Below are 15415 nucleotides of genomic sequence, written 5' to 3'. Positions count from 1 at the left end.
CTAGGACATTGGTCCCGGTCCTGCCCAGGTGCAAACCGTCCAGTTTGTACTGGTCCCACCTCCCCCAGAACCGGTTCCAATGGCCCAGGAATTTGAGTCCCTCCCCCTTGCACCATTCCTCTAGCCATGTATTCATCTGAAATATCCTTTTAATTCTACTCTGACTAGCATGTAGCACTGGTAGCAATCCTGAGATTACTACCTTTGAGGTCCCATTTTTTAATTTACCTCCTAACTCCCTATATTCGGCTTTTAGGACCTCATCCCGGTTTTTACCTATATCATTGGTACCTGTATGCACCACGACAACTGGCTGTTCACCCTCCCCTTCCAAATGCTCTGCAGCCGCTCCGAGACATCCTTGACCCTTGCACCAGGGAGGCAACATACCACCCTGGAGTCTTGTGTGCGGCCGCAGAAACGCCTATCTATTCCCCTTACAATAGAATCCCCTATTACTATAGCTCTCCCACTCTTTTTCCTCCCATCCTGTGCAGCAGAACCACCCACGGTGCCAGGAAGTTGGCTGCTGCTGTCTTCCCCCGATAAGCCATCTCCCTCAACAATATCCAAAGCGGTATATCTGTTTGAGAGGGGGATGGCCACAGAGGATGCCTGCACTACCTGCCTGCACCTACTACTCTGCCTGGCGGTCACCCATTCCCTTCCTGCCTGTGCAGCCTTTACCTGCGGTGTGACCAACTCATTAAACGTGCTATCCACGACATCCTCAGCATCGCAGATGCTCCAGTATGTATCCATTCGCAGCTCCAGTGCTGCAATGCGGTCTGCCAGTAGCTGCAGCTGGATACACTTCCCGCACACATGGTCGTCAGGGACACAGGAAGTGTCCCTGATTTCCCGCATAGTGCAGGAGGAGCATACCACAGCACCGAGCTGTACTGCCATGACTTACCCTTTAATTAATTCAAATTAAATTAAATCAAATCAATCCCACCAATTACACTACAATTAAATGATATACTCAAGGACCCTTGTTTACCAGCAGTCCCCGCTCCACAACAGAGCCTTTAGCAACTATGACCACAACATTTAAGTTTGGAAAATTTAAGTTTGGGTGAGATGTAATCCCCGGGGGGGCCTGATCCCCGACCCCGGTGGAGAGGTGTAATCACTGGGGGGGGGGGGGGGAGTCCGATCTCCGACCCCGGGGGGTGAGGTGTGATCCCCGGGGGGGGGGGGTCCGATTCCTGACCCCGGGGAGAGGTGTGATCCCCAGGGGGGTCCGATCCCCGACCCTAGGGGTGAGGTGTGATCCCCGGGAGGGTCCGATTCCCAACCCCGGGGAGAGGTGTGATCCCCAGGGGGGTGCGATTCCCGACCTCGGGGGAGAGATGTAATTCCCGGGGGCCCGATCCCTGACCCCGGGGGTGTGGTGTAATCACCGGGGGGGGGGGGGGAGTCCGATCTCCGACCCCGGGGGGTGAGGTGTGATCCCCGGGGGGGGGGGTCCGATTCCTGACCCCGGGGAGAGGTGTGATCCCCAGGGGGGTCCGATCCCTGACCCTAGGGGTGAGGTGTGATCCCCAGGGGGGTGCGATTCCCGACCCCGGGGGTGAGGTGTAATCCCTGGGGGGGGTCCGATTCCCGACCCCGGGGGTGAGGTGTAATCCCTGGGGGGGGTCCGATTCCCGACCCTGGGGGTGAGGTGTAATCCCGGGGGGGGGGGTCCGATGACCGACCCCGGGGGTGAGGTGTAATCCCTGGGGGGGGTCCGATTCCCGACCCTGGGGGTGAGGTGTAATCCGCGGGGGGTCCGATTCCCGACCCTGGGGGTGAGGTGTAATCTCGGGGGTCTGATCCCCGACCCCGGGGGTGAGGTGTAATCCCGGGGGGGGGTCCGATGCCCGACCCCGGGGGTGAGGTGTAATCACCGGGGGGTCCGATTCCCGACCCTGGGGGTGAGGTGTAATCCCGGGGGTCTGATCCCCGACCCCGGGGGTGAGGTGTAATCCCGGGGGGGGGGGTCCGATGACCGACCCCGGGGGTGAGGTGTAATCCCGGGGGGGGGGGGTCCGATGACCGACCCCGGGGGTGAGGTGTAATCCCCGGGGGGTCCGATTCCCGACCCTGGGGGTGAGGTGTAATCCTGGGGGTCCGATCCCCGACCCCGGGGGTGAGGTGTAATCCTGGGGGCGGTCCGATGCCCGACCCCGGGGGTGAGGTGTAATCCCGGGGGTCCGATCCCCGAACCTGGGGGTGAGGTGTAATCCCGGGGGGGTGGGGGGGTCTGATCCCCAACCCTGGGGGTGAGGTGTAATCCCCGGGGGGGGGGTTCCGATCCACAACCCTGGGGGTGAGGTGTAATCCCCGGGGGTCCGATCCCCGACCCCGGGGGTGAGGTGTAATCCCGGGGGGGGTGTCCGATCCCCGAACCTGGGGGTGAGGTGTAATCCCCGGGGGGGGGGTCCGATCCCCAACCCTGGGGGGGGGGTCCGATCCCCAACCCTGGGGGTGAGGTGTAATCCCCGGGGGAGGGGGGGTCCGATCCCCGACCCTGGGGGTGAGGTGTAATCCCCGGGGGTCCGATCCCCGACCCTGGGGGTGAGGTGTAATCCCCGGGGGTCCGATCCCCGAACCTGGGGGTGAGGTGTAATCCCCGGGGCGGGGCGGGTCCGATCCCCAACCCTGGTGGTGAGGTGTAATCCCCGGGGGGATTTTTCTCCCAAATTGGCCATTGGTTTTTTTTATCTGGTTTTTCGCCTCTCCCGGGAGATCACATGGGTTCGGGTGGGATGGAGAGTGAAAGTAGATTTGAGGTTAGGATCAGATCAGCCATGATCTTATTGAATGGTGGAGCAGGCTCGAGGGGCTGATTGGCCTACTCCTGCTCCTATTTCTTATGTTCTTACAACCCAGCCCTAGAAATACAGGCTAGTCACATGGTTTATCTTGTTGGAATTTTGTGGGCCTGTTTTTAGCGCTGCTATCTCATTGGTGGATAAATCCTAGATTAGAACACCAAAATCTATTAGTATCAGCAACTTCAGGTATTTACTAATTAACAGACACATGGATTTAAACTTTATATGTGACCCTCAACCCTCCATGATACACGCCTATGTGACCCACGAAGACAAAAAACTTGGACACAATTCTCTTTTGCCCATAATGTAAAGACAACTGTTTCAAAAGGTACTTATTAAATTTAACAAAACCAGTATTCTTAGCAGACAATAAATGTTAATTTTTTGTTAAATGAACAAATATGTTTGTTAGAGATGAGTATGAAGACAAAGAGGTAAGTGACTTACCTGTGAAGGGTGTTTATATTGCCGACATGCTGTGACATGTGCAATCACACTTGCATGACTCTCTTTGCTCACATTGATCCCATTTACTTTGATGATGCACTGACCGGGATGCAGCCCAGATACAGCGGCCACAGTTCCTACACAACACAAAAAGGGCATTTAAAGACTTGCAGTTCACAGCTGGTGTTGGTATTTTTTCTCAGACAAATGAAATATAAAGAAATTGATATATTATGGGTTTTTTCTCTTCGGTACATCAGCAGTGAATAATAATTAAGACAGACTTGCATTTATATAGCGCCTTTCATGACCACCGGACGTCTCAAAGTGCTTTACAGCCAATGAAGTACTTTTGAAGTACTTCTGTTGTAATGTAAGAAACACGGCAGCCAATTTGCGCACAGCAAAGTCCCACAAACAGCAATGTGATAATGACCAGATAATCTGTTTTTGTAATGTTGGTTGAGGGATAAATATTGGCCAGGACACCGGGGATAACTCCCCTGCTCTTCTTCGAAATAGTGCCATGGGATCTTTTACATCCACCTGAGAGACCAGACGGGGCCTCGGTTTAGCGTCTCATCCGAAAGACGACACCTCTGACAGTGCAGCGCTCCCTCAGCACTGCACTAGAGTGACAGCCTAGCTTTATGTGCTCAAGTCCCTGGAAACATAGAAACATAGAAGATAGGAGCAGGAGTAGGCCGTTCAGCCCCTCGAGCCTGCTCCGCCATTAAATGAGATCATGGCTGATCATCCAAACTCAGTACCCTGTCCCTGCCTTCTCCCCATATCCCTTGATCCCTTTAGCCTTAAGAAATATATCCAACTCCTTCTTGAATATATTTAATGAACTGGCCTCCACCGCCTTCTGTGGCAGAGAATTCCACAGGTTCACCACTCTCTGGGTGAAGAAATTCCTCCTCATTTCAGTCCTAAATGGCTTACCCCTTATCCTTAGACTATGACCCCTGGTTCTGGACTCCCCGACCATCGGAAACATCCTTCCTGCATCTAGTCTGTCCAGGCCTGACAGAATTTTATAGGTTTCGATGAGATCCCCTCTCAATCTTCTAAACTCCAGTGAGTATAAGCCCAATCGACACAATCTCTCCTCATACGTCATTCCTGCCATCCCAGGTATCAACCTGGTGAATCTTCACTGCACTCCCTCCATGGCAAGAACGTCCTTTCTCAGATAAGGTGACCAAAACTGCACACAATACTCAAGGTGCGGTCTCACCAAGGCCCTGTACAACTGCAGCAAGACATCCTTGTTCCTGTACTCGAACCCTCTTGCTACGAAGGCCAACATACCATTTGCCTTCTTAACCGCCTGCTGCACCTGCATGCTTACCTTCAGCGACTGGTGCACAAGAACACCCAGGTCTCTTTGCACTTCCCCTTCTCCCAATCTATTGCCATTCAAATAATAGTCTGCCTTCCTGTTTTTGCCACCAAAGTGGATAACCTTGCATTTATCCACATTATAGTGCATTTGCCATGTTTCTGCCCAATCACCCAACCTGTCCAAATCGTACTGAAGTTTCACGACATCCTCCTCACAGCATACCCTCCCACCCAGCTTTGTGTCATCTGCAAATTTGGAGATATTACATCCAATTCCCTCGTCCAGATCATTAATATATATTGTGAACAGCTGGGGTCCCAGGACCGATCCTTGCGGTACCCCACTAGTCACTGCCTGCCACTCGGAAAACGACCCGTTTATTCCAAATAAAGTGGAGTGGACAACCTTCTGACTCAGAGGCGAGTGTGCTACCAACTGAGCCACAGCTGACACTAAATAATGCAATATTCCAGAATAATTTAACCTTCATTAATCCGACTAAGTCATACCAACAATAAAATGGTCACAAGTGCTGGAAAGTTACAGCTGGCAATTCACCAGGAGTGATCAATTGAAAACTGAAGCAGGATTTATACTGATATCAGCATAATTCTCTCTCTATCTCTGCTCTTTCCTTACTATGTCCCACCGCTGCAGGCCCTTATAAAGACCTCACATTTGATTATAAATATTGAGGTTGCAAAGAGTATGCAGAGAAGACAACAAGGATGATATTCAAAATTAAGCTCCCAGCCACAAGTCTGGGATTAGACAGATAGGGTTAGTCATTCTGGGGAAATGTAGACAATTGTTAAAATTATATAAATCCTGTAATGGATTTAGATAATATATTCAAAATGGATAGTGATAGTGGGACTAGATCACACGATGATACAATATATAGGCAGTAAGTCAGTTTTATCAGTGGTTCTCAAACTTTTTTGGTTGAAGGACCGCTTTTCAAATCGATTAGTAATCACAACCCCACCCCCCTAGCTAATTCATAATACTATATAATACTGATATTATAAAAGTACCGCACGGAAAGAGTGTTTTAATAATGCTCTTAAGAAAACAGGGAGGCTAAATTTGGTTGATTTGCGCCTCTTAGGGCGCTAACTGGGCGCAAATCAACTAGCACCTGGACGTGGCGCCTGCTAACGCCTCCCGCGAAATTCAGCGAGAGGTTAGTGGCGCCGCTAACTGTTAGCGCCTGATGTCATCGCCGTGCGCAGCGCCCCGCTCACGCCCCGGCTGTAATATTGGGTGGCACCCCCCGCTTTACCGCCGGACACTATGTCCGCCGGGGTCAGGGGGACCTACCTGTGGCCTGGGCGGCGCTAGTTAAAGGGGAGGTGGCGGGTGGCCATTTTTGTTGCTGGCCGACTGCCAACACCTGCCCCCATTGCTGTCCCCGGTCCCCGTGAAGCCCCCCCATGGGGTGCCGGCAGCTCTCCATGAGCCTGGCACTCCTCTTGAGTGCCAGGCTCGTTTGCTGGCACTCCCGATCCCTGGTGGCCCAGCTGGGTGCCAGGACGCGTGGCGCCAGGCCTGTCCCCTTTAAGAAGGGGAGGAAGGCCTGCAGTACCGTGGCGCTGCGGCACATAGCGCCGTGGTTTTGGCTCGCAGCACCCCACTGGCATGTTGTGGAACAGCTGCACTGTGGGATTGTACGTATATGCGTGAACACGTTCAGGCACGTGTTTGACGGGCCCCGCAGGCGTCACATGTCAGGAGGATGGGACAGGGTCGCAGCACCAGGGACAGGAATCGACTCGACCAGCAGGGAGTGCTCATTACAAAGTGAGTGAGAGTTGTGAGGAGGCGGGCCCAGCCGTTGAGAATAATTTGCAAGAACTGAATCAGTGTCGGTTTTATAAACAGGAGCAGGCTTAAAATTACCAGATTCGATGATCACTGAAACTACTGAAAAATTTCACAAATCAGGCTGACTTTTGGTACCATCAATATAATACATACCCACTGCCACCGACACTGCACTATTCCTGCTTAAGAAGGCAGGCATGCAACCAGCTCACAAACCTCTGCCACTGGAGCCGAGCTTAAATAGATATGCAAATTGCAGCGTTGTTCATTCACCACCTGCTGCAGCCTCCACACTAGCAGAAAGGATCTCGTTCAAATCAAGAACTCAGCACGTGCACAAAGTACAGACCCGGACCCACAGCCCATCAAAGGGGCACCGTGTGCACACAAAACGTTTCGGGTCACAAAGCCCCGACGCGTGCCCGCCCCCCAGGATGGAACCCCCAGTGCCCCCCCCCCCAGGATGGAACCCCCAGTGCCCCCCCACCCCGGCCAATAATGGAACCCCCGGCGCGTGCCTCCCTCCCACCTCCACCCAATAATGTAACCCGGGGGCAACCGGTGAAATCTCATCGCAACCGGGGGTGATAGTGACTCAAGAATCCTGATTCCGGAGTAGGGGGAGGGGCAGGAAAAGAGCCGGCCCCCGGGGGAAAGCCAGCCCACTGGCCATTTAATGACCATGCCCCCTTGGCAGCTTGGCTCGGCTCAGGCTCCAGTCACCGTCCCCTGGCTCCAGCTCGCAGGTCCAAGCAACAGCCGCAACTCCTCTTCCACAGTCTCACTAACAACAAGATGCAAGGCGGGGGACTAACCAGGTCCCAGAGCTTGAGGAAACCATGGCCCCGGCAACACAGGACAGTACGGGCAGGGCGGCGGAGAGCGGACAGGCCGCAAACCCCCGGAAAGTCTCTACACACCCCCCCAGGGGTCTGCGGACCTTAGTTTGAGAAACACTGAGTTAGATAGCAGGAACATAACAATATAAGAAACAGTAAACTGGGAAAAAGCCATTCAGCCCATCGAGCCCATTCAAAATAGTTAAGGAAATGATTGGCCAATTAGAGATGAAAAAGGAAGTAAAAAGCATAACATTTGGAGAACAAAGATAGAAACTAGAAGAATTTCTTTACGTAAAGGATTGTTAGAATATGGAAAAATTTCTTCAGCAACTTGGGGGGCGATCTTGCCAGCCCTGGGGAGGTGGGTATGGAGGCGGGTCTGCTGGGAAAATGGCAGAATTTGGGGGCAGGTGCCCAACCCGCCCCCAATCCGCCTCCATGCCATCTTCCTAGGGGGCAGGTAGCCGTCCTGCGCCAGGTCCCGTCTCCTTGGAGGCGGGAAGAGGAGGAGCAGTCGGGTATAAAAACCCGCGAGGCCCGAGAGCACTTGGAGCAGCAGAGAGCAGCGAGGAGGAGCCCGGCTTAAAAACCGGCGGCAGTTGCGAGGCGTACCAAATCAACAGCAGAGGAGAGGGGTAAATAGTAATCAGTGTGTGACGTCACCAGGGAGCAGCTGGTGCAGTCGGGAGAGCAGGAGGCCAGTAACTCTTATATAAGTGGAGCTGTTGCTAAACCCGAAACACTACAGTGTAGTGTCTCCCACCCTTCCACCTCCTCTAACCTTTTAGGGGTTAGGGGAAGTTGAAAAGGTAGGTTCAATTTATTTTATTTCAGGAGCCTAACCTAGGTGGAAAAGGTTCCAGGACAGGAGGCGGCAGTGAAAATACAACACCAGAAAACAGGTAGGTGACTGGTTGGTGAGTACTTTCACAAACTTATTCTAAGTAGAATTCAATAATTAAGCTAAATCGTAGTAAATAAAAGGGTCTTGTAAGGGTTAAGTCATGGAAGGGCAGCTCAGACCCGTGTCATGCTCCTCCTGTGCCATGTGGGAAATCAGGGACACTGTCCCTGACAACTATGTGTGCAGGAAGTGTGTCCAGCTGCAGCTCCTAGCGGACCGCATGGCGGCGCTGGAGCTGCGAATGGACTCACTCTGGAGCATACGCGATGCTGAGGATCTTGTGGATAGCACATTCAGTGAGTTGGTCACACCGCAGGTAAAGGCTAGCTCAGACAGTAAATGGGTGACCAAAAGGCAGGGTAAAGGCAGGAAGGTAGTGCAGGAGTCACCTGCGGTCATCTCCCTCCAAAACAGGTTTACCGTTTTGGGTACTGTTGGGGGAGATGACTTATCAGGGGAAGGCACCAGCAGCCAGGTTCAGGGCACCATGACTGGCTCTGCTGCACAGAAGGGCGGGAAAAAGAGGGATAGGGCTATAGTGATAGGGGATTCAATCGTAAGGGGGATAGACAGGAGTTTCTGTGGCCGAGACCGAGACTCCAAGATGGTATGTTGCCTCCCTGGTGCAAGGGTCAAGGATGTCTCGGAGCGGGTGCAGAGCATTCTGAAGGGGGAGGGGGATCAGCCAGTTGTCGTGGTACATGTAGGTACCAACGATGTAGGTAAAAAGAGGGAGGAGGTCCTACAAGCTGAATTTAGGGAGTTAGGAGCTAAATTGAAAAGTAGGACCTCAAAGGTAGTAATCTCTGGATTGCTACCAGTGCCACGAGCTAATAAGTTTAGAGAGAGTAAGATAAATAAGCTAAATACGTGGCTTGAGCAGTGGTGCAAGGGAGAGGGATTTAAATTCTTGAGGCATCGGAACCAGTTCTTGGGGAGGAGGGACCTGTACCAAGGGGACGGTCTACACCTGAACTGTGAGGGAGCCGATGTCCTCGGGGTAATATTTTCTAGGGCGGTTCGGGAGGATTTAAACTAATTTGGCAGGGGGATGGGAACCTAGGTAGTGGAAAAGAGGGAAGTCATATGAAGTCAGAAATAGATGGTAGAAAGGTGAGAAGCAATAAGCAAAGGAGAGAAACACAAAGGGCCAAACTAATTCATAATGAGAGTGTGAAAAAAGCAAGCCTGAAGGCTTTGTATCTTAATGCTAGAAGCATTAGGAACAAGGTGGATGAATTAGTTGTGGAAATAGAGGTAAACAAGTATGATTTGATTGGGATTACAGAAACGTGGCTGCAGGGTGGGCAAGGCTGGGAACTTAACATCCAGGGATATACAATATTTAGGAAGGATCGGCAAAAAGGTAGGGGAGGTGGGGTAGCATTGCTGGTAAAGGAGGGGATTAATGCAATGGAAAGGAAGGATATTAACTCGGATGAAACGGAATCTGTATGGGTAGAAATGAGAAATAGCAAGGGGAGGAAAACGTTAGTGGGTGTGATATATAGGCCTCCAAATAGTAATATGGAGGTGAGGGAAGGCATAAAAAGGGAAATTAGAGAAGCGTGCGATAAGAGCACAGCTGTCATCATGGGTGACTTTAATTTACATATTGATTGGACTACCCAAATTAGTAAAAATTCTGAGGAGGAGGAATTCCTGGAATGTTTTCGGGACGGTTATCTGGACCAATATGTCGAGGAGCCGACTCGAGATCAGGCCATTTTAGACTGGGTATTGTGCAATGAGAAGGGACTTATCAGCAATCTTCTTGTACGAGGCCCGTTGGGTCAGAGCGATCATAATATGATCGAGCTCTCAGTCGAGATGGAGAGTGAGGAAATTGAATCAGAGACTAAGGTCCAGAACTTAAATAAAGGGAATTACGAGGGTCTGAGACGGGAATTGGGTAAGATTGATTGGGTGGTGTTTCTGGGGGGATTGACAGTAGAGAGACAATGGCAAGCATTCAAAGATAAAATGGAAGAATTCCAGAACATGTTTATACCGGTTTGGCATAAAAATAAACCTAAAAAGGTGACTCAACCGTGGATAACGAGGGAAATTAGGGACAGCATAAAATCAAAAAAAAGGGCATATCAACTGGCAAAAAAAAGCACCAGACCGGAAGATTGGGGGCAGTACAGGATACAGCAAAAGAGGACAAAGGGATTAATCAGGAAGGGGAAAATAGAATACGAAAGTAAACTTGCAGCAAACATAAAGACAGACTGCAAAAGCTTTTATCGGTATATCAGGAGGAAAAGACTGGTAAAATCCCAAGTCGGTCCCTTGCAGTCCGATTCGGGAGAATATATAATGGAGAATAAGGAAATGGCAGACCAATTAAACTCATACTTTGGTTCTGTATTCACAAAGGAGGACACAAATAACCTCCCAGGAATATCGGCAAACATGGGGACTAATGAGAGGGAGGAGCTGACAGAAATTAGTATCTCTAGGGATATGGTGTTGGGTAAGTTGAGGGGACTGAAGGCCGACAAATCCCCGGGGCCTGATAAACTACATCCTAGGGTACTTAAGGAGGTGGCCCTGGAGATAGCAGATGCTCTAAGGATCATCTTCCGGAACTCCATTGACTCGGGAACAGTACCCGTGGATTGGAGGGTAGCTAATGTTACCCCAATATTTAAAAAGGGGGGTAGAGAGAAAGCAGGGAATTATAGACCAGTAAGCCTTACATCGGTTGTGGGCAAAATGCTGGAGTCCATTATTAAGGATAAAATAGCGGAGCACTTGGCAAATGGGGAAAGGATCGGACAGAGTCAACATGGATTTACAAAGGGTAAATCGTGTTTGACTAATCTGCTGGAATTTTTTGAGGAAGTAACTGGTAAAATAGATGGGGGAGAGCCAGTGGATGTGGTGTACCTTGACTTCCAGAAAGCGTTCGATAAGGTTCCACACAAAAGATTATCATGCAAAATTAAGGCTCATGGAATTGGGGGCAAAGTATTAACGTGGATAGAGAACTGGCTGGCGGATAGAAAACAGAGAGTGGGAATAAACGGCTCGTTTTCGGAGTGGCAGGCAGTGACCAGCGGGGTGCCGCAAGGATCTGTCCTGGGACCCCAGCTGTTCACAATATATATAAATGATCTGGATCAGGGAATTGGATGCAATATTTCCAAATTCGCTGACGACACTAAACTAGGAGGAGGGGTGGGCTCTGATGAGGATGTCAGGAGGCTACAGTCCGATTTGGACAGGTTGGGGGAATGGGCGGATACGTGGCAGATGCACTATAATGTGGATAAATGCGAGGTTATCCACTTTGGGGGTAAAAACAGGAGGGTAGATTATTATCTAAATGGCAATAGATTGGGAGATGGGGAAGTGCAGAGGGACCTGGGTGTTCTTGTGCACCAGTCACTGAAGGAGAGCATGCAGGTGCAACAGGCGATTAAGAAAGCAAATGGTATGTTGGCCTTCATATCAAGGGGGTTCGAGTATAGGAATAGGGATACCTTACTACAGCTGTACAAGGTGCTGGTGAGACCGCATCTGGAGTATTGTGTACAGTTTTGGTCGCCCCATCTGCGGAAGGATGTTCTTGCCATGGAAAGAGTGCAACGGCGATTCACCAGGCTGATACCTGGAATGGCGGGAATGACCTACGAAGAGAGATTAAATAGTTTGGGCTTGTACTCACTGGAGTTTAGAAGATTGAGAGGGGATCTCATCGAAACATATAAAATTATAGCAGGCCTGGACAGGCTGAATTCAGAGAGAATGTTTCCAATGGCCGGGGAGCACAGAACCAGGGGCCACAGTCTAAAAATAGCGGGCAAATCATTTAAAACAGAGATGAGGAAGAATTTCTTCACTCAAAGAGTGGTGAGCCTGTGGAATTCCCTGCCACAGAGGGCTGTGAAGGCTAATTCAATAAATATTTTCAAGAGAGAATTGGATATATTTCTGAAGGCTAAGGGGATTAAGGGTTACGGAGAAAAGGCGGGGACGGGGTACTGAACTGGTAAGATCAGCCATGATCTCATTGAATGGCGGAGCAGGCTCGAAGGGCCGAATGGCCTACTCCTGTTCCTATCTCTATGTATCTATGTATCTATGATTAAAGCCTATTAATTGCCTGTTAACAGGTAGTTAACAGGCAGAAAATAGGATTATCCCCTTTTTGCCCTCACAAGTGCGGGCTTCCCAAAGGCTCCGAAACCTGCCAATTCAGCGAGGAGAGTAGTGGGTCTGCGAGGGTGCAAAAGTGCGCTGTGAAGGTAAGTGATGGGTGCAAGAGTGGAGAGGTGAGTATCTGAGGTAGGTGCAAAGTGTTAGAAAAAGTGTACTTACCTTTGTTTCTTCCTGCAGGCTTCAGTCGGTGTGTATGCGGAGAGTCTCGGACCTCCGCGTTGGAGATGACAGGTGGCCGTTGCATTCACAGATGCAACAACCATTTCAATTCTGTTAAAGAAAGAAGTTTAATGGGGTCTTGTATTCAAGACCTCATCAAACTGCAGAGAATGTCACTGTTTGACAGCTTCACAGAGCTGTCAAATGATGACAATTCATCTGTCAAAAGTTTTTGACAGATGAAACGTCATACGTTGACGTGCTCTGCAACCGGCTATCCCTTAATTGGCCTGCTAAGCCTGCTGGGCAGGCTTAACAAAGTCAATCAGGGGAAAATAGCGTGGGTTGGCCGGAAGTTGTTGGAGGCGGGACTGAATCCCGACAAGTGGGAGTCCTGCCTCCTAAAGCTTCCCATTGGCAAAATCACCCCCTTGGTGTCAAATTTTGTCTGATTACTGTGAAGCGCCTTGGGACATTTTCTATATTAAAGGCGTTATATAAATGCAAGTTGTTGTTGTTGCTATTTTGTACAGACTGAAAGAGGGGTCTCAGAGCCGATCATGTTGATCAAGGTGTCTAAGATGTTACATTCATATTTCAATCTGACCAGTTATACACAAATTGTATATGATACTACACGTTGCCATGAAAGCACTCAAACGCTACACAAGCCCAAAAGAAAAAGAAAATGTAATGCTTAAGTGCTTTTATCTATTTGTACACTTTTGAGTCTTTGCAATCAGTAAAGAAAGTGCATGTAACTGTACAATTTACATTAACTGCATCATTACAGCTATTAAGGAGCATCCAGAATGTTTATGTCCAAACTACTTTTTCCACTATCAGCTCTCTAAAATTACACCATAAAAATTATTATACAGAAGTGCACACTGAACACTCAGCTCTTCCCCTTAGCCACACAGGATTTCTGAACTTTTGGGAAACATTTGACAACTATGGTTGGTGCTATTGCTTAAATTTCACTTAAAAAATGCTGTAGTTAGTACTTTGCACAGAAGCACAGTTTATTCTTTGAAAAGTTTCTACTGTGTACCATCTATCTATATATAGAAAAAAAAGTTTGTCTGTCTGTCTGTCTGTCCGGCTGTACAATCAAAAGTTATAGAGCGTACCTACACATATGTTATATCAAAAGAAAGCTTATCATTAGGGGAGTCTAATAGGCGTATTTACTTTTTGGTCAGACAAAAGTTGTTCGGACAGTATACAAAAAAGGTTCAAAAAATGGCAACATTCCGCTCATTAGCGTTGAGTGACGTGATGGTTGACCAATCGTACAGGGGATTAACCTGATGGTTGACCAATCGGTGTGTCACGGGGGGCATTTCATTGCGTGTGTGGGCGGGCCTAATCCTTCTGAGCTGAGGTGAGTGGCCACCATCTTGATTCCTAACTATTGATTTATTTTTCCCACTTTCTGTGTGTTTATTTTGAAATATAGATTTCCAACAACAAAAAAATTGCTTTTAAAAGAAAAAAAAATCCTTTTGCAAAGGGGACTCGGGCTTTCCCCCCCTGGGCGGTGGATGAGCTGCCTGCAGGCCTCAGGCCTCGAAGCCTCGGCCTCTCCTCGCCAGCCACGCCCGAGCTAGGCACCGCCTGTCCCACTGGGCCCGATTCCAAACCAGCGGCCCGCAATCGCCGCCATCTTGGTAAAGGCTGGCGCGACGGGACTGAGCCGAGTGTTGCCATCACCGCCATCTTGGTAAAGGCTGGCGGGGCGGGAGACAGCGAGCGCGTGAATGTCGGCGGCGGCCCGGAGCGGGACCTGAGAGTCGGGCCGGGCCTCACGCTCTAGGCCACGCACCGGCCGGCCCTGACACGCTGATCCGCACACGGGGGCTTCGGCTCACCGCGTCCGGGCTCGGAGGAAAGTGAGAGAGAGGGGGAGGGAGGGAGAGAGAGAGGGGAGGGAGGGAGAGAGAGGAAATCAGGGAGAGACAGGGGGAGGCAGAGGACAGGGGGAGGGAGAGGAGAGGGGGAGGGAGAGGAGAGGGGGAGGGGGAGGGAGAGGAGAGGGGGAGGGGGAGGGAGAGGAGAGGAGGAGGGGGAGGGAGAGGAGAGGGGGAGGGAAGGAGAGGAGAGGGGGAGGGAGGGTGAGGAGAGGGGGAGAGAGGGAGAGGAGAGGGGGAGGGAGGGGGAGGAGAGGGGGAGGGAGGGAGAGGAGAGGGGCAGGGAGGGAGATGAGAGGGGAGGGAGAGAGAGAGAGTAAAGCAGGGAGAGACAGGGGGAGGGAGAGAGACAGGGTGAGGGAGGGGAAAGAGTGAGGGGGTGGGAGAGGGAGGGAGAGCTCGCCTTCTTCCTTCCTTCCTTCGCAGGGGTCCATCGGGCCAGGCCTGAGCTGCTCCTTCCCCCCCTCTCTCTCCAGGCTAATCCCGAACTAAATCCACCAGTCTCTCTCTCTCTCTTCCCCCCATCTCTCTCTTCTCCCCCCAGTCTCTCTCTCTCTCTCCCTCCCCCTCTCTCTCTCTCTCTCTCCCTCCCCCTCTCTCTTTCCCTCTCTCTCTCCCCCAGTCTCTCTCTCTCTCTCTTCCCCCCAGTCGCTCTCTCCCCCGCAGTCTCTCTCTCCCCCCCAGTCTCTCTCTCTCTCTCTTACCCCCAGTCGCTCTCTCCCCCCCCTTCCCCCCAGTCGCTCTCTCCCCCCCAGTCTCTCTCTTCTCCCCCCAGTCTCTCTCTCTCTCTCTTCCAACAACAACATGCCCTCAAAAAACCCTCGGCACCGCCGGGCACTCCAGCTAGTAAATAATAAATGGCTATATTTAGGTACTGTACATTTTTTCTAAGTAATATAAACTTACTGGAAACTGTATTACAGCAAAGGTTTTATAGTTAAAACAAGAAATATTTAAACTGTCATAGCTTGTGT

The 15415-nt window shown here is 50.7% G+C and overlaps 1 protein-coding gene across 8 annotated transcripts in view; it reads right to left on the bottom strand.

Moving 5' to 3' along the window:
* prex2 (phosphatidylinositol-3,4,5-trisphosphate-dependent Rac exchange factor 2) overlaps positions 1 to 15415 on the bottom strand; it is a 943088-nt gene that overhangs the window by 512537 nt on the left and 415136 nt on the right. For all 8 annotated transcript variants that reach the window (XM_085993112.1, XM_085993115.1, XM_085993113.1 and 5 more), the window contains one exon: positions 3276 to 3412. In XM_085993112.1, the coding sequence (XP_085849238.1) occupies positions 3276 to 3412 (137 nt within the window). The remainder of the gene's footprint in view (positions 1 to 3275; positions 3413 to 15415) is intronic.

This window comes from Somniosus microcephalus, chromosome 7 (assembly GCF_052327205.1).
Source record: "Somniosus microcephalus isolate GS21.2 chromosome 7, FLI_Smic_1.0, whole genome shotgun sequence".
Classification (NCBI taxonomy): Eukaryota; Metazoa; Chordata; class Chondrichthyes; order Squaliformes; family Somniosidae; genus Somniosus; species Somniosus microcephalus.
The sequence above is the reverse complement of the archived record's forward strand: the minus strand, read 5'-3'. Positions and strand labels throughout refer to the sequence as shown.